The 26,091-nt window shown below is 46.5% G+C and overlaps 1 protein-coding gene across 4 annotated transcripts; it reads right to left on the bottom strand.

The window, feature by feature from the left end:
• Positions 1-305: 305 nt before the first annotated feature.
• gpr17 (G protein-coupled receptor 17) lies at positions 306-25,078 on the bottom strand. Of its 4 annotated transcripts, none has more exons than XM_071346596.1 (4): positions 24,346-25,078; positions 19,350-19,405; positions 4,415-4,573; positions 306-2,397 (listed from the first exon to the last, which is right to left on the bottom strand). In XM_071346596.1, the coding sequence occupies exons 2-4, from the start codon at positions 19,372-19,374 to the stop codon at positions 1,511-1,513; spliced, it is 1,071 nt and encodes a 356-aa protein (XP_071202697.1). In that variant the 5' UTR covers positions 19,375-19,405; positions 24,346-25,078; the 3' UTR covers positions 306-1,510. The 4 variants fall into 4 exon arrangements, with proteins under 4 accessions (XP_071202697.1, XP_071202700.1, XP_071202698.1 ...); XM_071346599.1 differs by lacking the exon at positions 24,346-25,078 and adding an exon at positions 18,706-18,826 and having other exon boundaries at positions 19,350-19,378; XM_071346597.1 differs by lacking the exon at positions 19,350-19,405 and having other exon boundaries at positions 24,346-25,077.
• Between the last annotated feature and the right edge of the window lie 1,013 nt (positions 25,079-26,091).

Genomic DNA, 26,091 nt, shown 5'->3' with positions numbered 1-26,091 from the left:
TGTAGAGAGTGTTATTTAATAACCACTAAGACAGTCTATAACCTGGGTCTACTGTAGAGAGTGTTATTTAATAACCACTAAGTCAGTCTATAGCCCCAGTCTACTGTAGAGAGTGTTATTTAATAACCACTAAGTCAGTCTATAGCCTCAGTCTACTCTGTACAGTGTTATTTAATAACCACTAAGACAGTCTATAATCTCAGTCTACTTTAGAGAGTGTTATTTAATAACTACTAAGTCAGTCTATAACCCCAGTCTACTCTGTACAGAGTGTAAGTACATAGAATGAAAAAATACACATTAAATATATTTATATATGTAACAATTTATTAATTTACAGTCCGAAAGTGAAGATACAGTGAAATGTATAAATAACACAAAGGCCATGAGATATTTTAGGTGAGAACAGTTGTCTTTATGCACCCAGACTGTGTTTACTGCACGAAGCCCTATAGCTCCCTCTCTGCAGTATCTCAAATGTTATGTCAGGATGCATAGCAATTACAATGAGGAAACGTGTAAACAAACAGGCAAACTCATGTCCAAACACATACATTTGTATACACTGATGACTAACCTCAGCGTCAAACATAACTTTTTGCTAGAAAGTCGGTAAGAGATTTATCCGATATATAATTTTGAAATGAATGGCTAGATTTATTTTTTATTTATTTTTTGGTAATAGGACGACAAAAGAAATGTTAATGGAGATTACATGAGGAAATATACAGTAAATGCATTTGATTGTAACATGAAATAACATTGAAGATACACTTTAATTAGTGAGAATAAGATTGTATTATCGTAATAATAACCTTGCCCAAAAGCATATTAGTCATTACTAAGCATGATTTTAAAGAGTTAACAGACTAAGAGTAGAAGGCACGCATTCCCTCCTTTAAAAAATAATAATAATAATGTTTTACGCAAAATACTGTACAACTAGAATTACAACTGGGATGGCATTGATTTGGTCTTTACCAGCACTTTGGCAGGGTTGAAAACAGTTACAACTGAAGAGAGACGATGATGAAACAAACAAATTGATTTCCCAAAGTCAAAGTTACAGTCCCATATGGACAGGAGGAGGCAGTATAGAACAAAGTTACAGTCCCATATGGACAGGAGGAGACAGTATAGAACAAAGATACAGTCCCGTATGGACAGGAGCGGCAGTATAGAACAAAGTTAGTCCCATATGGACAGGAGGAGGCAGTATAGAACAAAGATACAGTCCCATATGGACAGGAGGAGGCAGTATAGAACAAAGATACAGTCCCATATGGACAGGAGGTGGCAGTATAGAACAAAGTTACAGTCCCATATGGACAGGAGGTGGCAGTATAGAACAAAGATACAGTCCCATATGGACAGGAGCGGCAGTATACAAATAAGCATTGAGATGGCAGAGGCTTGAGTGAAAACAGGTAGAAAAATGTATTAAAAAAATAGCTTAAAAATAAGTCCGTCAGATAAAGTTCAAATTTCAGATGGTTCCACCTCCAGCTTCTCAGAACTCAGACTTGATGCTGACAGAGCTCTCGTGTGTTCCCTTCAGCTCTCCTGCACTGGTGGCCCCTGATCCCCCGGCCCTGTCTCTCAAGAACAGCCTCCTCACCGTTCCCCGGAACTTCTCGGCCCCAAACAGGTATACCAGAGGATCCAGGCCCCCGTTCAGACAGGTGAGGGAGGAGGTGACGCGGTTGGCCAGCGACAGACCCCGCCTGGTCTGGCAGGAGACATCTGGGTGGGCGTACCCCAGGATGAACGTGGCTCTGGAGACGTGGTACGGCAGGAAGCACACCACGTAGATCAGCATGACCAGGCCGATGGTCCTCAGGGCTCGCAGCTTCAGCTGGGGCTCCAGTCGGGATCCTCTCCTCAGGCTGTGGATGATGAGCAGGTAGCAGGACAGCGTGGAGAGGAAAGGAGGGGTGAAGGCTACGGCTAAAGAGACGAGGGCCTTACGGGAGGCTTTCTCCCTGTACAGCTGCAGACACACCGTCATCCCGTCCACCTCCGCAGTCTGGGGGGTGACCAGCAGGGGCGCCATGGAGACAGTGACCAGCGCCCACAGGGAGAAACTGATGGTGTGGGCGTAGCGGGCACGGCGGATCTTCAGTGACCTCACGGCGTGCACCACGGCCAGGTAGCGGTCCCCGGCCACGCACGCCAAGAAGTAGAGACTCGCGTACATGTTGACATAGAACAGGAAGCCGGCGACTCGACACGGAACCTCGCCGAACGGCCAGTGGCCCCCCGTGAGGTGGTATGTGGCACGGAGCGGCAGGATTATGACGTAGGAGAGGTCGGCCACAGCCAGGTGCAACAGGAAGACGTTAGCGGGAGAGGATGTGCCACGCTGCCGGGAGAAGATCCAGAGGGCCAAGGCGTTACCTGTTGTGGTGAAAGAACGAGACTTGTACTGATCTCATTTATTAGATCTCAAACTCCTTATCTCAACTAGGGTGGATGAGGAGGATATCTCAACTAGGGTGGATGAAGAGGATATCTCAACTAGGGTGGATGAAGAAGGATATCTCAACTAGGGTGGAGGAAGAAGGATATCTCAACTAGGGTGGAGGAAGAGGATATCTCAACTAGGGTGGAGGAAGAGGATATCTCAACTAGGGTGGATGAAGAAGGATATCTCAACTAGGGTGGATGAAGAGGATATCTCAACTAGGGTGGATGAAGAGGATATCTCAACTAGGGTGGAGGAAGAGGTTATCTCAACTAGGGTGGAGGAAGAGGATATCTCAACTAGGGTGGATGAAGAGGATATCTCAACTAGGGTGGAGGAAGAGGATATCTTAACTAGGGTGGAGGAAGAAGGATATCTCAACTAGGGTGGAGGAAGAAGGATATCTCAACTAGGGTGGATGAAGAGGATATCTCAACTAGGGTGGAGGAAGAGGATATCTCAACTAGGGTGGAGGAAGAGGATATCTCAACTAGGGTGGATGAAGAGGATATCTCAACTAGGGTGGATGAAGAGGATATCTCAACTAGGGTGGAGGAAGAGGATATCTCAACTAGGGTGGAGGAAGAAGGATATCTCAACTAGGGTGGAGGAAGAGGATATCTCAACTAGGGTGGAGGAAGAGGATATCTCAACTAGGGTGGAGGAAGAGGATATCTCAACTAGGGTGGATGAAGAGGATATCTCAACTAGGGTGGATGAAGAGAATATCTCAACTAGGGTGGAGGAAGAGGATATCTCAACTAGGGTGGAGGAAGAGGATATCTCAACTAGGGTGGACGAAGAGGATATCTCAACTAGGGTGGATGAAGAGGATATCTCAACTAGGGTGGAGGAAGAGGATATCTCAACTAGGGTGGATGAAGAGGATATCTCAACTAGGGTGGATGAAGAGGATATCTCAACTAGGGTGGAGGAAGATGATATCTCAACTAGGGTGGATGAAGAGGATATCTCAACTAGGGTGGATGAAGAGGATATCTCAACTAGGGTGGAGGAAGAGGATATCTCAACTAGGGTGGATGAAGATGATATCTCAACTAGGGTGGACGAAGAGGATATCTCAACTAGGGTGGATGAAGAGGATATCTCAACTAGGGTGGATGAAGATGATATCTCAACTAGGGTGGAGGAGGAGGATATCTCAACTAGGGTGGAGGAAGAGGATATCTCAACTAGGGTGGAGGAAGAAGGATATCTCCACTAGGGTGGAGGAAGAGGATATCTCAACTAGGGTGGATGAAGAGGATATCTCAACTAGGGTGGAGGAAGAGGATATCTCAACTAGGGTGGAGGAAGAGGATATCTCAACTAGGGTGGAGGAAGAAGGATATCTCAACTAGGGTGGATGAAGAAGGATATCTCAACTAGGGTGGATGAAGAGGATATCTCAACTAGGGTGGAGGAAGAGGATATCTCAACTAGGGTGGATGAAGAAGGATATCTCAACTAGGGTGGAGGAAGAGGATATCTCAACTAGGGTGGAGGAAGAAGGATATCTCAACTAGGGTGGAGGAAGAGGATATCTCAACTAGGGTGGATGAAGAGGATATCTCAACTAGGGTGGAGGAAGAAGGATATCTCAACTAGGGTGGAGGAAGAGGATATCTCAACTAGGGTGGATGAAGAGGATATCTCAACTAGGGTGGAGGAAGAGGATATCTCAACTAGGGTGGAGGAAGAGGATATCTCAACTAGGGTGGATGAAGAGGATATCTCAACTAGGGTGGAGGAAGAGGATATCTCTCAACAATAACTGTCAAGGTAGGCTATATAGCGAACATAACACAACATAATGGAACAAAACATAACACAACACACCGCAACGCAACATAACATAACATTACGTAACTTAACATATCATTACGTAACATAACATAATGTAACATAACATAATGTAACATAACATAATGTAACATAACATAACATTACCATTGAGCGCCAGGAGAAAGACCAGAATGTAGTAACCTCCAAACACCATGTTCTCCACAGTGTTGTCTACAGGAGCACAGCTACTCTCTGAAGACGCGTTGGACAGGATGGACGTCAGGGCGTCCATGCCCATGGTGGGAGTGGTCTGTATCTTCATCTCTGGGGAGAGAGAGGAGAGAGAGAAAGAGGGAGACACACACACAGAGAGAGAGAGAGAGAGAGAGAGAGAGAGAGAGAGAGAGAGAGAGAGAGAGAGAGAGAGAGAGAGAGAGAGAGAGAGAGAGAGAGAGAGAGAGAGAGAGAGAGAGAGAGAGAGAGAGAGAGAGAGAGAGATAATGACCTCCACTGTCGGACCACAGCCACCAGAGAGAGAGATACAGGAGCTGAAGGAAGAGGTCATCAGACATACAGAGAGATACAGGAGCTGAAGGAAGAGGTAATCAGACATACAGAGAGATACAGGAGCTGAAGGAAGAGGTCATCAGATATACAGAGAGAGATACAGGAGCTGAAGGAAGAGGTCATCAGATATACAGAGAGATACAGGAGCTGAAGGAAGAGGTCATCAGATATACAGAGAGAGATACAGGAGCTGAAGGAAGAGGTCATCAGACATACAGAGAGAGATACAGGAGCTGAAGGAAGAGGTCATCAGACATACAGAGAGATACAGGAGCTGAAGGAAGAGGTCATCAGATATACAGAGAGAGATACAGGAGCTGAAGGAAGAGGTCATCAGATACCAGCCCAGCCACACTGCCGACGTGGCCATAGCTCTGAGCCACGTGGCTACCAACGTTACCAAAGAGTTCACATTAGCCAGAATCACTCTCGCCACTCTTTTCCTCAGACTAGACGTGTGAGTCATCTACACAGAGGTATCACAGACCTCTTCCCCTCTGACAAAGGTGCACCTGATGCTTCACTGGGACTTTCAGCCTCATCACTTCTATGACCATGTGCACCTCAGCAAGAGCGGGAGTCTCTTTGAAAAATAACTGAAAGACACTGCCCTGGACCGGACCCTCTCAAATACCCACACCAAGCCCAGAGACTAACAGGCACTAGTCCCCAGGCCCCTCCTCAACATCCAAGGAGCCCCAAGCTACAGAGAACCCACTGGCCCCAGTCCCCATGCAGCTCTTGGTCCTCAAATCCCCTCCAGACATCCCTGGCAGAGCATCTAGTCAGCCACAACACGCAGTACAGAAGAACAGCTCAGCAGCAGTGACTGCAACAGGGTCCTCAGCACAGAACAACCAGAGCCAGATAAGAGACCTGTTGGCTTAGTGATGAGCTTTGAAGGAGTGCAATAGAGATTGCATCATCTGTGGATCTGTTGGGGCGGTATGCGAAGTGGAGTGGGTCTAGGGTTTCTGGGATGATGGTGTTGATGTGAGCCATGACCAGCCTTTCAAAGAACTTCATGGCTACAGACACGAGTGCTATGGATTAGTAGTCATTTAGGTAGGTTACTTTGGTGTTCTTGGGAACAGGGACTATGGTGGTCTGCTTGAAACATGTAGGTTTTACAGACTCGGTCAGGGAGAGGTTGAAAATGTCAGTGAAGACACTTGACAGTTGGTCAGCGCATGCTCTGAGTACACGTCCTTCTAATACATCTGGCCCTGCGTCTTACTCACATCGGCTATGGAGAGCGCTACGGAGAGCTTGACACACAGTCGCCTGGAACAGCTGGTGTTCTCATGCATGCTTCATTGTTGCGCGCATAGAAGTTATTTAGCTCGTTTGGTAGGCTTGTGTCACTGGGCAGCTCTCGGCTGTGCTTCCCTTTGTAGTCTAATAGTTTGCAAGCCCTGCCACATCCGACGAGCGTCGGAGCCGGTGTAGTATGATTCGATCTTAGTTCTGTATTGATGCTTTGCCTGTTTGATGGTTCTTCGGAGGGCATAGCGGGATTTCTTATAAGCTTCCGGGTTAGAGTCCCACTCCTTGAAAGCGGCAGCTCTAGCCTTTAGCTCAGTGCGAAGGTTGCCTGTAATCCATGGCTTCTGGTTGAGGTATGTACGTACGGTCACTGTGGGGACGACGTCATTGATACACTTATTGATGAAGCCGGTGACTGATGTGGAACATGCACTACAGATGACATCATGTGTAAAGTACAACTGATCTGCTCTAAGATTGGCCGACTGAACTAAAAACATACATGAACTACAGATGACATCATGTGTAAAGTACAACTGATCTGCTCTAAGATAGGCCGACTGAACTAAAAACATACCTGAACTACAGATGACATCATGTGTAAAGTACAACTGATCTGCTCTACGATAGGCCGACTGAACTAGAAACATACATGAACTACAGATGACATCATGTGTAAAGTACAACTGATCTGCTCTACGATAGGCCGACTGAACTAAAAACATACATGAACTACAGATGACATCATGTGTAAAGTACAACTGATCTGCTCTACGATAGGCCGACTGAACTAGAAACATACCTGAACTACAGATGACATCATGGGTAAAGTACCAACGCACGCATAGGCTATGTAGCTTAGAGAATAATACTTTTTTAAACCTAACTATTATTATTAATGAATATAGAAATACTGTTATTATTTTTATTTCTATAGTTATAACACATGATAACACCCACAAAGATAACACATTGGTTCACAGATTAAACATTCCACTGTTAAACACATCCTAAAGGAACATTTGAAACACAACATCAGGAAGTAGAAACTGCTATAACAGTCAGGGGTTGTGATCTTCAACCTTTGGGGGTGAATCAAAATCAAACAAAAAATCTGGCCATAATTCTATCCTCCTGATTCCTGCTTACAAGTAAAAAATGAAAGCAGGAAGCACCAGTGACTTGGTCAATAAAAAATTGGTCAGATGAAGCAGATGCTAAGCTGAAGGACTGTTTTGCTAGCACAGACTGGAATATGTTCCGGGATTCTTCCGATGGCATTGAGGAGTACACCACATCAGTCACTGGTTTCATCAATAAGTGCATCGATGATGTCGTCCCCACAGTGACTGTACGTACAGTTCGGAAGTTTAACCACATACATGTACGTACACCTTAGCCAAATACATTTAAACTCAGTTTTTCACAATTCCTGACATTTAATCCCAGTAAATATTCCCTGTTTTAGGTCAGTTAGGATCACCACTTTATTTTAAGAATGTGAAATGTCAGAATAATAGTGGAGAGAATGATTTATTTCAGCTTTTATTTCTTTCATCTCATTCCCAGTGGGTCAGAAGTTTACATACACTCAATTAGTATTTGGTAGAATTGCCTTTACATTGTTTAACTTGGGTCAAACGTTTTGGGTAGCCTTTCACAAGCTTCCCACAATAAGAATTTTGGCCCATTCCTCCTGACAGAGCTGGTGTAACTGAGTCAGGTTTGTAGGCCTCCTACAAAGCACACACTTTTTCAATTCTTCCAACAAATTATCTATAGGATTGAGGTCAGGACTTTGTGATGGCCACTCCAATACCTTGACTTTGTTGTTCTTAAGCCATTTTGCCACAACTTTGTAAGTGTGCTTGGGGTCATTGTCCATTTGGAAGACCCATTTGCGACCAAGCTTTAACTTCCTGACTGTTGTCTTGAGATGTTGCTTCAATATATCCACATAATTTTCCTCCCTCATGATGCCATCTATTTTGTGAAGTGCACCAGTCCCTCCTGCAGTAAAGCATCCACACAACATGATGCTGCCACCCCCGTGCTTCATGGTTGGGATGGTGTTCTTCGGCTTGCAAGCCTCCCCCTTTTTCCTCCAAACATAACGATGGTCATTATGGCCAAACAGTTTAATTTTTGTTTCATCAGACCAAAGGACATTTCTCTAAAAAGTACGATCTTTGTCCCCATGTGCAGTTGCAAACCGTAGTCTGGCTTTTTTATGGCGGTTTGGAGCAGTGACTTCTTCCTTGCTGAGCGGCCTTTCAGGTTATGTCGATATAGGACTCGTTTTACTGTGGATATAGATACTTTTGTACCTGTTTCCTCCATCATCTTCACAAGGTCCTTTGCTTTTGTTTCTTGGATTGATTTGCACTTTTCGCACCAAAGTACATTTATCTCTAGGAGACAGAACGCGTCTCCTTCCTGAGCGGTATGATGGCTGCGTGGTCCCATGGTGTTTATACTTGCGTACTATTGTTTGTACAGATGAACGTGGTACCTTCAGGCATTTGGAAATTGCTCTCAAGGATGAACCAGACTTGTGGAGGTCTACAATTTGTTTTCTGAGGTCTTCTGAGGCTGATTTATTTTGATTTTCCCATGATGTCAAGCAAAGAGGCACTGAGTTTGAAGGTAAGCCTTGAAATACATCCACAGGTACACCTCCAATTGACTCAAATTTTCAGGAATTTTCCAAGCTGTTTAAAGGCACAGTCAACTGGAATTGTGATTCAGTGAATTATAAATACAATAATCAGTCTGTAAACAATTGTTGGAAAATGACTTGTGTCATGCACAAAGTAGATGTCCTAACCGACTTGCCAAAACTATAGTTTGTTAACAACAAATTTGTGGAGTGGTTGAAAAACGAGTTTTAAAACTTCTTATGGCTGCAATCCCACTAATGAGATCGATATGACAACAGCCAGTGAAAGTGCAGGGCGCCAAATTCAAACAACAGAAATCTCATAATTAAAATTCCTCAAACATACATGTGTTTTATATCATTTTAAAGGTAATCTTGTTGTTAATCCCACCAAAGTGTCCGATTTCAAATATGCTTTTCAGCGAAAGCACTACAAGCGATTATGTTAGGTCACCACCAAACCACAATAAGCACAGCCATTTTTCCAGCGAAGGATAGCAGTCACAAAAAGCAGAAATAGAGATAAAATGAATCACTAACCTTTGATGATCTTCATCAGATGACACTCATAGGACTTCATGTTACACAATACATGCATGTTTTGTTTGATAAAGTTCATATTTATATAAAAAAATCTGCATAGCCACATCGTTTCAACAGAAATACTCATCATAAATGAAGATGATAATACAAGTTATACACAAGGAATTCTAGATATACCTCTCCTTAATGCAACCGCTGTGTCAGATTTCAAAAAAACTTTACAGAAAAAGCAAACCATGCAATAATCTGAGACGGCGCTCAGAACAATAGCCAAATTAGCCGCCATGTTGGAGTCAACAGAAACCAGAAAATACATGATAAATGTTTCCTTACCTTTGATGAACTTCATCAGAATGCAGTCCTAGGAATCCCAGGTCCACAATAAATGCTTGATTTGTTCGATAATGTCCGTTATTTATGTCCAATTAGCTACTTTGGTTAGCGCATTTGGTAAACAATTCCAAAGTCACAAAGCGCGTCCACTATAACGTGACGAAATGTCCAAAAGTTCCGTAACAGTCAGTAGAAACATGTCAAATGATGTACTGAATCAATCTTTAGAATGTTGTTAACATACATCTTGAATAACGTTCCAACCGGAGAATTACATTGACTTCAGTTGAGCGATGGAACGGAGCTGCCTATCACGTGAACGCGCGTGTTCAATGCGTGGTCACTTCATGGCAGTGATTACTCATTCCTGTCTCCTTCGGCCCCCCTTCACATTAGAGTCATCAGACAAAGTTCTATTGACTGTTGACATCTAGTGGAAGCCGTAGGAAGTGAAAACTCATCCATATCTCGCTGTAATTTCATTGGGAGCTTGGTTGAAAATCTAGCAGCCCCAGAAAAAAATCCAAAACAGGAAGTGGAACTTCTCACGTTTTTGCCTGCCATATGAGTTCTGTTATACTCACAGACATAATTCAAACAGTTTTAGAAACGTCAGAGTGTTTTCTATCCAATACTAATAATACTATGCATATATTAGCAACTATGACTGAGGAGCAGGCCGTTTACTCTGGGCACCTCTGTGCACCTTTCATCCAAGCTACTCAATACTGCCCCTGCAGCCATAAGAAGTTAATGACTCCAACCTAAGTGTATGTAAACTTTCCGACTTCAGCTGTACATACCCCAACCAGAAGCCATGGATTACAGGCAACATCCGCACTGAGCTAAAGGGTAGAGCTGCCGCTTTCTGGGAGCAGGACTCGGAAGCTTATAAGAAATCCCGCTATGCCCTCCGACGAACCATCAAACAGGCAAAGCTTCAGTACAGGACTAAGATCGAATCATACTAAACCGGCTCCGATGCTCGTCGGATGTGGCAGGGTTTGCAAACTATCACAGACTACAAAGGGAAGCCCAGCCGCGAGCTGCCCAGTGACACGAGCGTACCTGACAAGCTAAATTACTTCTATGCTCGCTTCGAGGCAAACAACACTGAAACATGCACGAGAGCATCAGCCGTTCCGGACAACTGTGTGATCACGCTCTCCGTAGCCGATGTGAGTAAGACCTTTAAACAGGTCAACATTCACAAGGCCGCAGGGCCAGACGATTACAGGACGTGTGCATCATGCATGCGCTGACCAACTGGCAAATGTCTTCACTTACATTTTCAATATGTCCCTGTCTGAGTCTGTAATAGCAACATGTTTAAAGCAGACCGCCATAGTCCCTGTGCCCAAGAACACAAAGGCAACCTGCCTAAATGACTACCGACCGGTAGCACTCACGCCTGTAGCCATGAAGTGCTTTGAAAGGCTTTGAAACACGATTTTTCCAGAAACCCTAGACCCACTACAATTTGCATATTGCCCTAACAGATCCACAGATGACGCAATCTCTATTGCACTCCACACTGCCCTTTCCCACCCGGACAAAAGGAACACCTATGTGAGAATGCTATTCATTGACTACAGCTCAGCGTTAATCACCATAGTACCCTCAAAGCTCATCACTAAGCTAAGGACTCTGGGACTAAACACCTCCCTCTGCAACTGGATCCTGGACTTCCTGACGGGCCGCCCCAAGGTAGTTAGGGTAGGTAACAACACATCTGCCACACACGCCCCTCGGGGGTGCGTACTCAGTCCCTTCCTGTACCCCCTGTTAACCCATGACTGCATGGCCAAGCACGACTCCAACACCATCATTAAGTTTGCAGACGACACAACAGTGGTAGGCCTGATCACCAACAACGATGAGACAGCCCATAGGGAGGAGGTCAGAGACCCGGAAAGCGGTATCGGAGCACCAAGTCTAGGTCCAAAAGGCTTCTTAACAGCTTGTACCCCCAAGCCATAAGACTCCTGAACAGCTAATCAAATGGCTACCTGGACTATTTGCATTGTCCCAACCCCACCACCAATTTTTACACTGCTGCTCTCTGTTTATTATCTATGCATAGTCACTTTAACTCTACCTACATGTACATATTACCTCAATTACCTCGACTAACCGGTACCCCCGCAGATTGACTCTGTACCGGTACCCCCTGTATATAGCCTCCACATTGACTCTGTACCGCTACCCCCTGTATATAGCCTCCACATTGACTCTGTACTGGTACCCCCTGTATATAGCCTCCACATTGACTCTGTACCGGTACCCCCTGTATATAGCCTCCACATTGACTCTGTACTGGTACCCCCTGTATATAGCCTCCACATTGACTCTGTACCGGTACCCCCTGTATATAGCCTCCACATTGACTCTGTACCGGTACCCCCTGTATATAGCCTCCACATTGACTCTGTACCGGTACCCCCTGTATATAGCCTCCACATTGACTCTGTACTGGTACCCCCTGTATATAGCCTCCACATTGACTCTGTACCGGTACCCCCTGTATATAGCCTCCACATTGACTCTGTACTGGTACCCCCTGTATATAGCCTCCACATTGACTCTGTACTGGTACCCCCTGTATATAACCTCCACATTGACTCTGTACTGGTACCCCCTGTATATAGCCTCCACATTGACTCTGTACTGGTACCCCCTGTATATAACCTCTCAACTGTTAATATTTTGTTGCTTGTTAATGATTAGTTATTTTTCTTACTTTAATTTCAATTTCAATATTACGTTAAACATGTTTTTTCTTAAAACTGCGTTGTTGGTTAAGGGCTTGTAAATAAGCATTTCACTATAAGGTCTACACCTGTTGTATTCGGCGCATGTGACAAATACAGTTTGATTTGATTTGAACTGCAAAGCTGACTGCGTCCAGCACCCCACGGTATGACTTGTTATATTGTTGTCAAAGACCTGAGTGGGTCCAGAAGCCCTGGTATGACTTGTTATATTGTTGTCAAAGACCTGAGTGGGTCCAGAAGTCCCGGTATGACTTGTTATATTGTTGTCAAAGACCTGAGTGGGTCCAGAAGTCCCGGTATGACTTGTTATATTGTTGTCAAAGACCTGAGTGGGTCCAGAAGTCCCGGTATGACTTGTTATATTGTTGTCAAAGACCTGAGTGGGTCCAGAAGTCCCGGTATGACTTGTTATATTGTTGTCAAAGACCTGAGTGGGTCCAGAATCCCACAGTATGACTTGTTATATTGTGGTGTGTTCCTTTGTGTACTGAGGAACATGTTTTTACATATTTTAATTCACCTTTATTTAACTAAGCAAGTCATTTAAGAACAAATTCTTATTTTACAATGACGGCCTACCCCGGGCCAAACCCGGACGACACTGGGCCAATTGTGCGCCGCCCTATGGGACTCCCGATCACGGCAGGTTGTGATACAGGGATCGAACCAGGGTCTGTAATGCCTTCGACCGCTGCACCACTCGGGAGCCCTGATCATGTAACTTGTGTCCAGAAGAAAGACATTTTCAATTTCCTGTAGGGGGGCTTTCATCAAGGGAAGTGATGTGACCAACACGACCTCTCTTTAGAGCGAGTATCATCCTCCAGCATGACATATCACCCTTTATAAAGCACATGTTTACGTCACATTCGACACGGGTGATTATGTCACACAGTTTACGCCACATGTATGAACCCTTTAAAAAAGCATGACATAGGGTTATGTTTTGCTTAGTAACACATCATTGTAGTGTTTGGAAGGCTTTATGAAGCCTTTATAAGCTGAACGTAATTTAAACCGGGACCGAAAAAACTACCAAAAGTACCAAAAAACACAGACCCTGTAAACCAGGAAGACACGTCTCATATACCAACAGGCCCTAACTACACAGAGACCCTGTAAACCAACAGACACGTCTCATATACCAACAGGCCCTAACTACACAGAGACCCTGTAAACCAACAGACACGTCTCATATACCAACAGACCCTAACTACACAGAGACCCTGTAAACCAACAGACACGTCTCATATACCAACAGGCCCTAACTACACAGAGACCCTGTAAACCAACAGACACGTCTCATATACCAACAGGCCCTAACTACACAGAGACCCTGTAAACCAACAGACACGTCTCATATACCAACAGGCCCTAACTACACAGAGACCCTGTAAACCAACAGACACGTCTCATATACCAACAGGCCCTAACTACACAGAGACCCTGTAAACCAACAGACACGTCTCATATACCAACAGGCCCTAACTACACAGAGACCCTGTAAACCAACAGACACGTCTCATATACCAACAGGCCCTAACTACACAGAGACCCTGTAAACCAACAGACACGTCTCATATACCAACAGGCCCTAACTACACAGAGACCCTGTAAACCAACAGACACGTCTCATATACCAACAGGCCCTAACTACACAGAGACCCTGTAAACCAACAGACACGTCTCATATACCAACAGGCCCTAACTACACAGAGACCCTGTAAACCAACAGACACGTCTCATATACCAACAGGCCCTAACTACACAGAGACCCTGTAAACCAACAGACACGTCTCATATACCAACAGACCCTAACTACACAGAGACCCTGTAAACCAGGAAGACACGTCTCATATACCAACAGGCCCTAACTACACAGAGACCCTGTAAACCAACAGACACGTCTCATATACCAACAGGCCCTAACTACACAGAGACCCTGTAAACCAGGAGACACGTCTCATATACCAACAGGCCCTAACTACACAGAGACCCTGTAAACCAGGAGACATGTCTCATATACCAACAGACCCTAACTACACAGAGACCCTGTAAACCAGGAGACACGTCTCATATACCAACAGACCCTAACTACACAGAACTACACAGTTAGGTAGAGGGAGGGAGTATGGGTTAGGGAGATAGGGAGGGAGGCTGGGTTAGGTAGAGGGAGGGAGGATGGGTTAGGTAGAGGGAGGGAGGATGGGTTAGGTAGAGGGAGGGAGGATGGGTTAGGTAGAGGGAGGGAGGATGGGTTAGGTAGAGGGAGGGAGGATGGGTTAGGTAGAGGGAGGGAGGATGGGTTAGGTAGAGGGAGGGAGGCTGGGTTAGGTAGAGGGAGGGAGGCTGGGTTAGGTAGAGGGAGGGAGGCTGGGTTAGGTAGAGGGAGGGGTGATGGGTTAGGTAGATAGGGAGGCTGGGTTAGGTAGAGGGAGGGAGGATGGGTTAGGTAGAGGGAGGGGGGCTGGGTTAGGTAGAGGGAGGGAGGCTGGGTTAGGGAGAGGGAGGGAGGATGGGTTAGGTAGAGGGAGGGAGGCTGGGTTAGGTAGAGGGAGGGAGGCTGGGTTAGGTAGAGGGAGGGGTGATGGGTTAGGTAGATAGGGAGGCTGGGTTAGGTAGAGGGAGGGAGGATGGGTTAGGTAGAGGGAGGGGGGCTGGGTTAGGTAGAGGGAGGGAGGCTGGGTTAGGGAGAGGGAGGGAGGATGGGTTAGGTAGAGGGAGGGAGGATGGGTTAGGTAGAGGGAGGGAGGATGGGTTAGGTAGAGGGAGGGAGGATGGGTTAGGTAGAGGGAGGGAGGATGGGTTAGGTAGAGGGAGGGGTGATGGGTTAGGTAGATAGGGAGGCTGGGTTAGGTAGAGGGAGGGAGGATGGGTTAGGTAGAGGGAGGGGGGCTGGGTTAGGTAGAGGGAGGGAGGCTGGGTTAGGGAGAGGGAGGGAGGATGGGTTAGGTAGAGGGAGGGAGGCTGGGTTAGGTAGAGGGAGGGAGGCTGGGTTAGGTAGAGGGAGGGGTGATGGGTTAGGTAGATAGGGAGGCTGGGTTAGGTAGAGGGAGGGAGGATGGGTTAGGTAGAGGGAGGGGGGCTGGGTTAGGTAGAGGGAGGGAGGCTGGGTTAGGGAGAGGGAGGGAGGATGGGTTAGGTAGAGGGAGATAGGGAGGATGGGTTAGGTAGAGGGAGGGAGGATGGGTTAGGTAGAGGGAGATAGGGAGGATGGGTTAGGTAGAGGGAGGGAGGATGGGTTAGGGAGATAGGGAGGCTGGGTTAGGGAGATAGGGAGGGGGGATGGGTTAGGTAGAGGGAGGGAGGCTGGGTTAGGGAGAGGGAGGGGGGATGGGTTAGGGAGATAGGGAGGCTGGGTTAGGGAGATAGGGAGGGGGGATGGGTTAGGTAGAGGGAGGGAGGATGGGTTAGGTAGAGGGAGGGGGGATGGGTTAGGGAGATAGGGAGGATGGGTTAGGTAGAGGGAGGGGGGATGGGTTAGGGAGAGGGAGGGAGGATGGGTTAGGGAGAGGGAGGGAGGATGGGTTAGGTAGAGGGAGGGAGGATGGGTTAGGGAGAGGGAGGGAGGATGGGTTAGGGAGATAGGGAGGCTGGGTTAGGGAAATAGGGAGGGGGGATGGGTTAGGTAGAGGGAGGGAGGCTGGGTTAGGGAAATAGGGAGGGGGGATGGGTTAGGTAGAGGGAGGGAGGCTGGGTTAGGGAGAGGGAGGGGGGATGGGTTAGGGAGATAGGGAGGATGGGTTAGGGAGATAGGGAGATAGGGAGGCTGGGTTAGGTAGAGGGAGGGAGGCTGGGTTAGGTAGAGGGAGGGAGGATGGGTTAGGTAGAGGGAGGGAGGATGGGTTAGGTAGAGGGAGGGGTGATGGGTTAGGTAGATAGGGAGGCTGGGTTAGGTAGAGGGAGGGAGGATGGGTTAGGTAGAGGGAGGGGGGCTGGGTTAGGGAGAGGGAGGGAGGATGGGTTAGGTAGAGGGAGGGAGGATGGGTTAGGTAGAGGGAGGGAGGCTGGGTTAGGGAGAGGGAGGGAGGATGGGTTAGGTAGAGGGAGGGAGGATGGGTTATGGAGAGGGAGGGAGGCTGGGTTAGGTAGAGGGAGGGAGGATGGGTTAGGGAGATAGGGAGGCTGGGTTAGGGAGAGGGAGGGAGGATGGGTTAGGGAGATAGGGAGGATGGGTTAGGGAGAGGGAGGGGATTTGTTTTTGGTACTGACCTTGACTTTACTAGGTAAGAGGAGATGTTTGTGTCCCAGAGGAATGTACAGATGCCCCCCAGAGTATAACTGACCCTTGTTGCTCCACTCTCAGAAGCAGTACTGTAGCCACGTACAGCCACACCTTGTTCTGAGATGCAATTCCAGACCTGGGTTCAAATAGTATTTTGAAATTATTTAAAATACTTTATCTGTGCTTTATTAAACTTCCCTGGCTTAATGGACCAACAGAGTAGTCCCAAACTGCAAACCCTGCCCACCTGGCACTCCAGGCAGACTAGAACAAACAGTGAAATATTTCAAATAGTATTCGAACCCAGGTCGGTGCCACACCCTGATATCTCTCACATTACCACCTGGTCTGGCCCAGTTGCTGATTTGTCACATTACCCCCTGGTCTGGCCCACTTCCTGATTTGTCACATTACCACCTGGTCTGGCCCACTTGTCTGATTTGTCACATTACCCCCTGGTCTGGCCCACTTGTCTGATTTGTCACATTACCCCCTGGTCTGGCCCACTTGTCTGATTTGTCACATTACCCCCTGGTCTGGCCCAGTTGTCTGATTTGTCACATTACCCCCTGGTCTGGCCCAGTTGTCTGATTTGTCACATTACCTTGTGGTCTGGCCCACTTGTCTGATTTGTCACATTACCTTTTGGTCTGGCCCACTTGTCTGATTTGTCACATTACCCCCTGGTCTGGCCCACTTGTCTGATTTGTCACATTACCCCATGGTCTGGCCCACTTGTCTGATTTGTCACATTACCCCATGGTCTGGCCCACTTGTCTGATTTGTCAGATTACCCCCTGGTCTGGCCCAGTTGTCTGATTTGTCACATTACCTTGTGGTCTGGCCCACTTGTCTGATTTGTCACATTACCTTGTGGTCTGGTCCACTTGTCTGATTTGTCACATTACCCCCTGGTCTGGCCCACTTGTCTGATTTGTCACATTACCTTGTGGTCTGGTCCACTTGTCTGATTTGTCACATTACCCCCTGGTCTGGCCCACTTGTCTGATTTGTCACATTACCCCCTGGTCTGGTCCACTTGTCTGATTTGTCACATTACCCCCTGGTCTGGCCCACTTGTCTGATTTGTCACATTACCCCCTGGTCTGGCCCACTTGTCTGATTTGTCACATTACCCCCTGGTCTGGCCCAGTTGTCTGATTTGTCACATTACCCCCTGGTCTGGCCCACTTGTCTAATTTGTCACATTACCCCCTGGTCTGGCCCAGATGTCTAATTTGTCACATTACCCCCTGGTCTGGCCCAGTTGTCTGATTTGTCACATTACCCCCTGGTCTGGCCCACTTGTCTAATTTGTCACATTACCCCCTGGTCTGGCCCAGATGTCTAATTTGTCACATTACCCCCTGGTCTGGCCCAGTTGTCTGATTTGTCACATTACCCCCTGGTCTGGCCCAGTTGTCTGATTTGTCACATTACCCCCTGGTCTGACCCAGATGTCTAATTTGTCACATTACCCCCTGGTCTGGCCCAGTTGTCTAATTTGTCACATTACCCCCTGGTCTGGCCCACTTGCTGATTTGTCACATTACCCCCTGGTCTGACCCAGTTGTCTAATTTGTCACATTACCCCCTGGTCTGGCCCAGTTGTCTGATTTGTCACATTACCCCCTGGTCTGGCCCAGTTGTCTGATTTGTCACATTACCCCCTGGTCTGGCCCAGATGTCTAATTTGTCACATTACCCCCTGGTCTGGCCCAGTTGTCTGATTTGTCACATTACCCCCTGGTCTGGCCCAGTTGTCTGATTTGTCACATTACCCCCTGGTCTGACCCAGATGTCTAATTTGTCACATTACCCCCTGGTCTGGCCCAGTTGTCTAATTTGTCACATTACCCCCTGGTCTGGCCCACTTGCTGATTTGTCACATTACCCCCTGGTCTGACCCAGTTGTCTAATTTGTCACATTACCCCCTGGTCTGGCCCAGTTGTCTGATTTGTCACATTACCCCCTGGTCTGGCCCAGTTGTCTGATTTGTCACATTACCCCCTGGTCTGACCCAGTTGTCTAATTTGTCCCATTATAAGTAATGACCGTGTGGCTCTTCCACCGATGAAATGGCCTAACCGTTTGTGCGCAGGTGGTTTAGAAGTGATGTTTCTGTTGTGTTACTTGCAGCCGCCAGTCTAATAACAAATCTTCTGTGAATATTCCAGCCCCAACAGATGCAACTGTAACTGTCTATTGGCTGAAGAAGAGAAGAAGACATTTTTTTTAAACATTGAACACAGATGAAGACTTTTTTTAAACATTGAACACAGATGAAGACATTTTTTTAAACATTGAACACAGATTAATACATTTTTAAAACATTGAACACAGATGAAGACATTTTTAAAACATTGAACACAGATGAAGACATTTTTTAAAACATTGAACACAGATGAAGACATTTTTAAAACATTGAACACAGATGAAGACATTTTTTAAAACATTGAACACAGATGAAGACATTTTTTTAAACATTGAACACAGATGAAGACATTTTTAAAACATTGAACACAGATGGAGACATTTTTAAAACATTGAACACAGATGAAGACATAAAAAAAAACATTGAACACAGATGAAGACATTTTTAAAACATTGAACACAGATGAAGATATTTTTGTAAAAACATTGAACACCCATTGAATCTAAAATGCAGAATCTATTTTATTTCCCAAGTCCTTCAATGTGGTTTAAATCTCCTACTAAAAGACAACATTCACCTTTCTCTGTTATGACCTCCGACATCACTTGTAGTATCCAATCACCACTCCCCTGCCTGCAACACAGGACAGCTGTAAGCAGTTAGCCAAACAATAAGCCCAAACATCAATATTATCAGAGCCTCCAAGGAAAGCACAAAAGAGGTGTGTACCGGAGAAAGTTCGTATTATCCCACAGATGTGTGAGCAGAGGGGACTGTGTCAGTGGGATACACTCACATAAACCACTCACAATAACAGAATAACTCATTGATGAAAGTCATATTGCGTAGTTGTGGAACTCTCCCACTAAAACTAGGCTTGTCCTGGACTGCCTGGGAACTGTGGAGACATTCCTGTGTGAGAGGAGGCTCAAAACCCTCCTTTGTCCATTTCAGAACTTCAACCCCAGCAGCTCTCTCTCCTATACATGCTGACCGGAGAGCCAGAGTGACTCCCAAATGGCACCCTATTATACAGATGTACCATCTTAATTTGATCACTCTTTTGTTGATGATAATTTTCCTGCACGGCAGGCAATGTAACCTTGTATTGTATTCAAGGTTTAAAATGGGGTTCTAAAGTTTGTAATTTCCACTTAAATACTGTTGACTTGATTTGAGCAAACGTAAAATGTACCAAACTCTACAAAAAAACAAACTCACATTTCCTGTTGCTGCAGGATTATTTTCCTTCCACAGCAAACTGGCTCAAATTAAGATCCTACATCTGTAATATATGCCGTTTAGCAGACACTTTTATCCAAAGTGACTTACAGTTTACGTATGGTTGGTCCTGGGTATCAAACCCACTACCTGTTATAAGCACCGCGCTCTACCAACTGAGAAACGCACTATTCCCTATGTACACTACTTTTCACCAGAGCCTTACGGGTCCTCGTCAACAGTAGTGCACTATATAGGGAATAGATGACCATTTGGGACACAGCCTCAGAGAGCCAGAGGTCACATAAGAACTCAGTCAGATGTAGTATCACTGGCAGGACGGATGTCTTCCCCGTCTGTTCCTCGTGGTGTGAAACAGTGTTCAGGACGGATGTCTTCCCCGTCTGTTCCTCGTGGTGTGAAACAGTGTTCAGGACGGATGTCTTCCCCGTCTGTTCCTCGTGGTGTGAAACAGTGTTCAGGGGAGCTGTGGGACTCCGAGGGGACGGCATTTCCCATGCAACCTTCTGCCTCTACATTGTGTAGGGGCGTCCCAAATTGCGTCCCAAATTTTCTACATGGTGCCCTAGTTTTGACCAGAGCCCTATGGAACCCTATTCCCGATATAGTGCACTACTTTAGACCAGAGCCCTATGGAACCCTATTCCCGATATAGTGCACTACTTTAGACCAGAGCCCTATGGAACCCTATTCCCGATATAGTGCACTACTTTAGACCAGAGCCCTATGGAACCCTATTCCCGATATAGTGCACTACTTTAGACCAGAGCCCTATGGAACCCTATTCCCGATATAGTGCACTACTTTAGACCAGAGCCCTATGGAACCCTATTCCCGATATAGTGCACTACTTTAGACCAGAGCCCTATGGAACCCTATTCCCGATATAGTGCACTACTTTAGACCAGAGCCCTATGGAACCCTATTCCCGATATAGTGCACTACTTTAGACCAGAGCTCTATGGAACCCTATTCCCTATATAGTGCACTACTTTAGACCAGAGCCCTATGGAACCCTATTCCTGATATAGTGCACTACTTTAGACCAGAGCCCTATGGAACCCTATTCCCTATATAGTGCACTACTTTAGACCAGAGCCCTATGGAACCCTATTCCCTATATAGTGCACTACTTTAGACCAGAGCCCTATGGGGGGGAGAATCCACTGATTTATTACTGTGACAACCCTTCATCCTTCCAACAATAACCCCCTACAGGGAGATAAACCCCCAGAAGCCTCTATCACAATGATCTGATGGTGTAAATGTGTGTGAGTGTTCGCCCCAGTACAGCAGTCAAGAGAGGAAAGAGGGGATTCTTTGGATCAGACTAGGTAGGTTTGTGTCCCAAATGGGCACCCTAATCCCTATTCAAGTGCACTGCTTTTGACCAGGGAAGATAGTCAAAAGTAGTGCACACTATATAGGGAATAGGGTGCGATTTGGGACACAATAATAGTTTTGAGAGATTATTCAAAGCCTTCATTTGTGAGGGGGAAATGGGACTGCTGTTGGTTCTGCAGCGGAGAGCCCAGCCTTCTCTCTAGACATATTACACTTTCCACAGGAACCTGTCACTGGGGTTAACAGGAACCTGTCACTGGGGTTAACAGGAACCTGTCACTGGGGTTAACAGGAACCTGTCACTGGGGTTAACAGGAACCTGTCACTGGGGTTCACAGGAACCTGTCACTGGGGTTCACAGGAACCTGTCACTGGGGTTAACAGGAACCTGTCACTGGGGTTCACAGGAACCTGTCACTGGGGTTAACAGGAACCTGTCACTGGGGTTAATAGGAACCTGTCACTGGGGTTAACAGGAACCTGTCACTGGGATTCACAGGAACCTGTCACCGGGGTTAACAGGAACCTGTCACCGGGGTTAACAGGAACCTGTCACCGGGGTTAACAGGAACCTGTCACCGGGGTTAACAGGAACCTGTCACTGGGGTTAACAGGAACCTGTCACTGGGGTTAACAGGAACCTGTCACTGGGGTTAACAGGAACCTGTCACTGGGGTTAACAGGAACCTGTCACTGGTGTTAACAGGAACCTGTCACTGGGGTTAACAGGAACCTGTCACTGGGGTTAACAGGAACCTGTCACTGGGGTTAACAGGAACCTGTCACTGGGGTTAACAGGAACCTGTCACTGGGATTCACAGGAACCTGTCACTGAGGTTAACAGGAACCTGTCACTGGGGTTAACAGGAACCTGTCACTGGGGTTAACAGGAACCTGTCACTGGGGTTCACAGGAACCTGTCACTGGGCTTAACATGAACCTGTCACTGGTGTTAACAGGAACCTGTCACTGGGGTTAACAGGAACCTGTCACTGGGGTTAACAGGAACCTGTCACTGGGGTTAACAGGAACCTGTCACTGGTGTTAACAGGAACCTGTCACTGGGGTTAACAGGAACCTGTCACTGGGGTTAACAGGAACCTGTCACTGGGGTTAACAGGAACCTGTCACTGGGGTTAACAGGAACCTGTCACTGGGGTTAACAGGAACCTGTCACCCCTGTTAAGAGTTGATTCCCACAGAAAATACTGAAAGCACAAATTGAAGGCTACAAAATACAGTGGCAAATTCCCCTAAATCTCTACTGAGTTAAAGAAGTTACCTGATGAGATTCACTGACCCACCATCTGAAAACAGATCTCATCTGACTCCAAATCTAACTCCAACTGAAAAACACACAGCAGGAAGCCAGACTTGAGGCTTGCATGTGTGCTGATAAATTTGCTGGGTTTATTTGGCTCTGTGAATTGGAGCGAGGTACGATGTCTATTGAGTTACAATGACCTGTTATCTCCAGTGACCTTGACAACTTGAACAAGTCTCATCCTCCCAAAAAAACTAAAACTCTACAAATAAGACCGGTAGATAAGACCGTGGTAAAGATGCCTTCGAGAAGTCACAGATCAAAACACCACAAACATGTCAAATGCTCCAGTTAATAATATGAGTCTAATGAGTCAATCTAATTAAATATAAGAATGAAATCCCCCGTCAAAATCAGGACGATAATAAGATAAATGTTTTGTTTTTTTTGCATTTGCTGCGTCTCGATCCAACTCATCCGCCAATGACGGCTTTCCGCATCCGAGGTGGGAGGTGGCAGAGCTACAAATCAAATCAAATCAAAGTTTATTTGTCACGTGCGTCGAATACAACAGGTGTAGACCTAACAGTGAAATGCTTACTTACAGGCTCTAACCAATGGTGCCGGGGAAAAAAGTATGTGTGTGTGTGTGTGTGTGTGTGTGTGTGTGTGTGTGTGTGTGTGTGTGTGTGTGTGTGTGTGTGTGTGTGTGTGTGTGTGTGTGTGTGTGTGTGTGTGTGTGTGTGTGTGTGTGTAGGTAAGTAAAGAAATAAAACAACAGTAAAAAGACATTTGAAAAAAGAGTAGCAAGGCTATATACAGACACCTGTTAGTCAGGCTTATTGAGGTAGTATGTACATGTAGGTGTGGTTAAAGTGACTATGCATATATGATGAACAGAGAGTAGCAAGGATATATACAGACACCTGTTAGTCAGGCTTATTGAGGTAGTATGTACATGTAGATATGGTTAAAGTGACTGTGCATATATGATGAACAGAGAGTAGCAGTAGCGTAAATGGAGGGGTTGGCGGGTGCTGGGACACAATGCAGATAGCCCGGTTAGAGGTGTTTGTCAGACCAGGAGGCATCCCAAAAAATCAGTATGAACTAATACGACAGCTATATGGAAAGATGAGACTCTCACGAACACGATGGTGTTCTCGATTTTGCTCTACGACCCCCACAAGCATCACGGGACCCGTCTGGAGGTAACCGGTACCGTTTAAAACAATTTCTGGAAGTATGAAGGTATTGTAGTGTTGTGCCAACCCCCCAAAAAGGGGTTAAATATGTGTAAAGATATATGTTATTCCTGAGCTTTCTTATTTCTCCTAGATACAGGACAGACACCTTTTTTATTGCCATTTAAAAAAAAAACGAATATTCAATACGTTTCTTTGGGCTAAAAGTAGTAAAGGCCAAATTCAATATTTTATCAAATATTTGTTTCTATATTTTTTTGATACATAAATGGGTCCTAAAATTCTAAATCAAATACCTAAAAGATACATAGTATGACAATCTTAAAACAATTCCATATATCAATTCCATATATCAATTCCATAAAACAATTCCATATATCCGGGAAAGAGAGAGAGAGAGTGGACACTCAGAAGACTATGACATTGTCATGCGACATTTTCTGCAAAAAAACACTTAAACTCAAATACAGAGAAGGTAAATTCTTCAATAAAACCAGAGAGAGAGAGATCAGACTTACCCACCAGTCCAGTGTTCTTCTCAGACAGCGTGTACTGCTTGAGGGAAGTGCAGTGCAGTGAGGAGGAAGTGGAGTGGCTGCCCAGTGCAGTGAGGGGCTAGTGGAGTAGCTGACTAGTGCAGTGAGGAGGAAGTGGAGTGGCTGACTAGTCGGCGTTGGTCTGGCTGTCAACAGCTGGTGTAGGACGAAGCAGCAGTAGAGTTGTTATTGAACAGAAGAGCACGGTAAAGAGCAGTATGGGTAGGGTTCACAGAAGAGCAGGGTAACGAGCAGTACGGGTAGGGTTCACAGAAGAGCAGGGTAACGAGCAGTACGGGTAGGGTTCACAGAAGAGCACGGTAAAGAGCAGTACGGGTAGGGTTCACAGAAGAGCACGGCAAAGAGCAGTACGGGTAGGGTTCACAGAAGAGCAGGGTAACGAGCAGTACGGGTAGGGTTCACAGAAGAGCACGGTAAAGAGCAGTACGGGTAGGGTTCACAGAAGAGCACGGCAAAGAGCAGTACGGGTAGGGTTCACAGAAGAGCAGGGTAACGAGCAGTACGGGTAGGGTTCACAGAAGAGCTGGGTAACGAGCAGTAGGTAGCACAGCACAGTGTAACGGGTCCTCTTCTGGATGTGGAACAAAGTGAAGACTAGGAGGGACTGGGGAGGATCTGGCTTGGTTGGGAGGCTCCTCTGCTGTCCTCTGTGCTGCTCTCTCTCACTGACAGGAGGTTAGGAATGTTGTCTTATCACCCTCTTTTCTCTCTCTCTCTCTCTCTCTCTCTCTCTCTCTCTCTCTCTCTCTCTCTCTCTCTCTCTCTCCATGATGCTCTCTCTCTCTCTGAGACTGTGGCTCTTTTTGTGTCTCAACATAATGTGATAACAGAAATTCTGAGTCCCAATGGGGAGGCTTTGATATGAACCCTGACCCCACCCTTTCATCCCCATCCCCTCTGCTCTGAGGGCCACTTGTGCACCCAACAATAGGCCGAGTCAGGGGGAGTATCGGCGGCTCTGTTCAGCACAGAGAACAGAATGGCGTGCCTTGGTTGCAATGAGTGGCCGGGTGGGGAACCATGGTAACCGCTAAACCAGGCCTAGTACTGGTGTACACCACTGGTCCCAAATGACACAAAAGCAAGGCACTATATAGGAAATAGGGTGCGATTTGGGATGAAGCCAATGCCTTTAGGATGAAGAACTCCACATCCCCCTCCTCCCTCCCTCCCTCCCCATCCCCCTCCTCCCTCCCCTCCTCCCCATCCTATCAATAGATAGAAGATGGACTGTTAATTGAGCAGTTTATGACTAAAGTCTTAGAGATGATCCTTTGTAGGGATCTTCTGTCTGGAGTTCTAAAATACAGAGAGAGAGAGAGAGAGAGAGGGAGTGAGGGGGGGAGAGGGGGAGAGGGAGAGGGGGAGAAGGAGAGAGAGAGAGAGAGAGAGAGAGAGAGAGAGAGAGGGGGAGGGAGGGAGGGAGGGAGGGAGGGAGGGAGGGAGAGGGGGAGAGGGAGAGAAGGAGAGAGAGAGAGAGAGAGAGAGAGAGAGAGAGAGAGAGAGAGAGAGAGAGGCAGGGAGAAGGAGAGAGAGAGAGGGGGGAGAAAGAGAGAGAGTGGGGAGTGTAGAGAGAGCAAGAGAGAGAAAGACAGAGAGAGAGCGAGGGAGAGAGAGAGAGCGAGAGAGAGAGGGCCCCCTATGCTCCCTGGAAAGAGCGAGGGATGAGTTGAAAAACAAGAGGAGAACAGGGGCCTCCAGCTGTGC

Source organism: Salvelinus alpinus, chromosome 16 (assembly GCF_045679555.1).
Source record: "Salvelinus alpinus chromosome 16, SLU_Salpinus.1, whole genome shotgun sequence".
Classification (NCBI taxonomy): Eukaryota; Metazoa; Chordata; class Actinopteri; order Salmoniformes; family Salmonidae; genus Salvelinus; species Salvelinus alpinus.
Note: the sequence above shows the minus strand (reverse complement) of the source record. Positions and strands in the feature narration are given on the sequence as shown.

Coding starts and splice junctions, on each gene's coding strand:
- gpr17 (XM_071346596.1), bottom strand. CDS start 19,374: ATGTCGGAGGTCATAACAGAGAAAG. Junction 4,574..19,349: donor GGAGGTCATAACAGAGAAAG/GTGAATGTTGTC, acceptor CTCTCTCCCCAG/AGATGAAGATACAGACCACT. Junction 2,398..4,414: donor CTTTCTCCTGGCGCTCAATG/GTAATGTTATGT, acceptor TCACCACAACAG/GTAACGCCTTGGCCCTCTGG.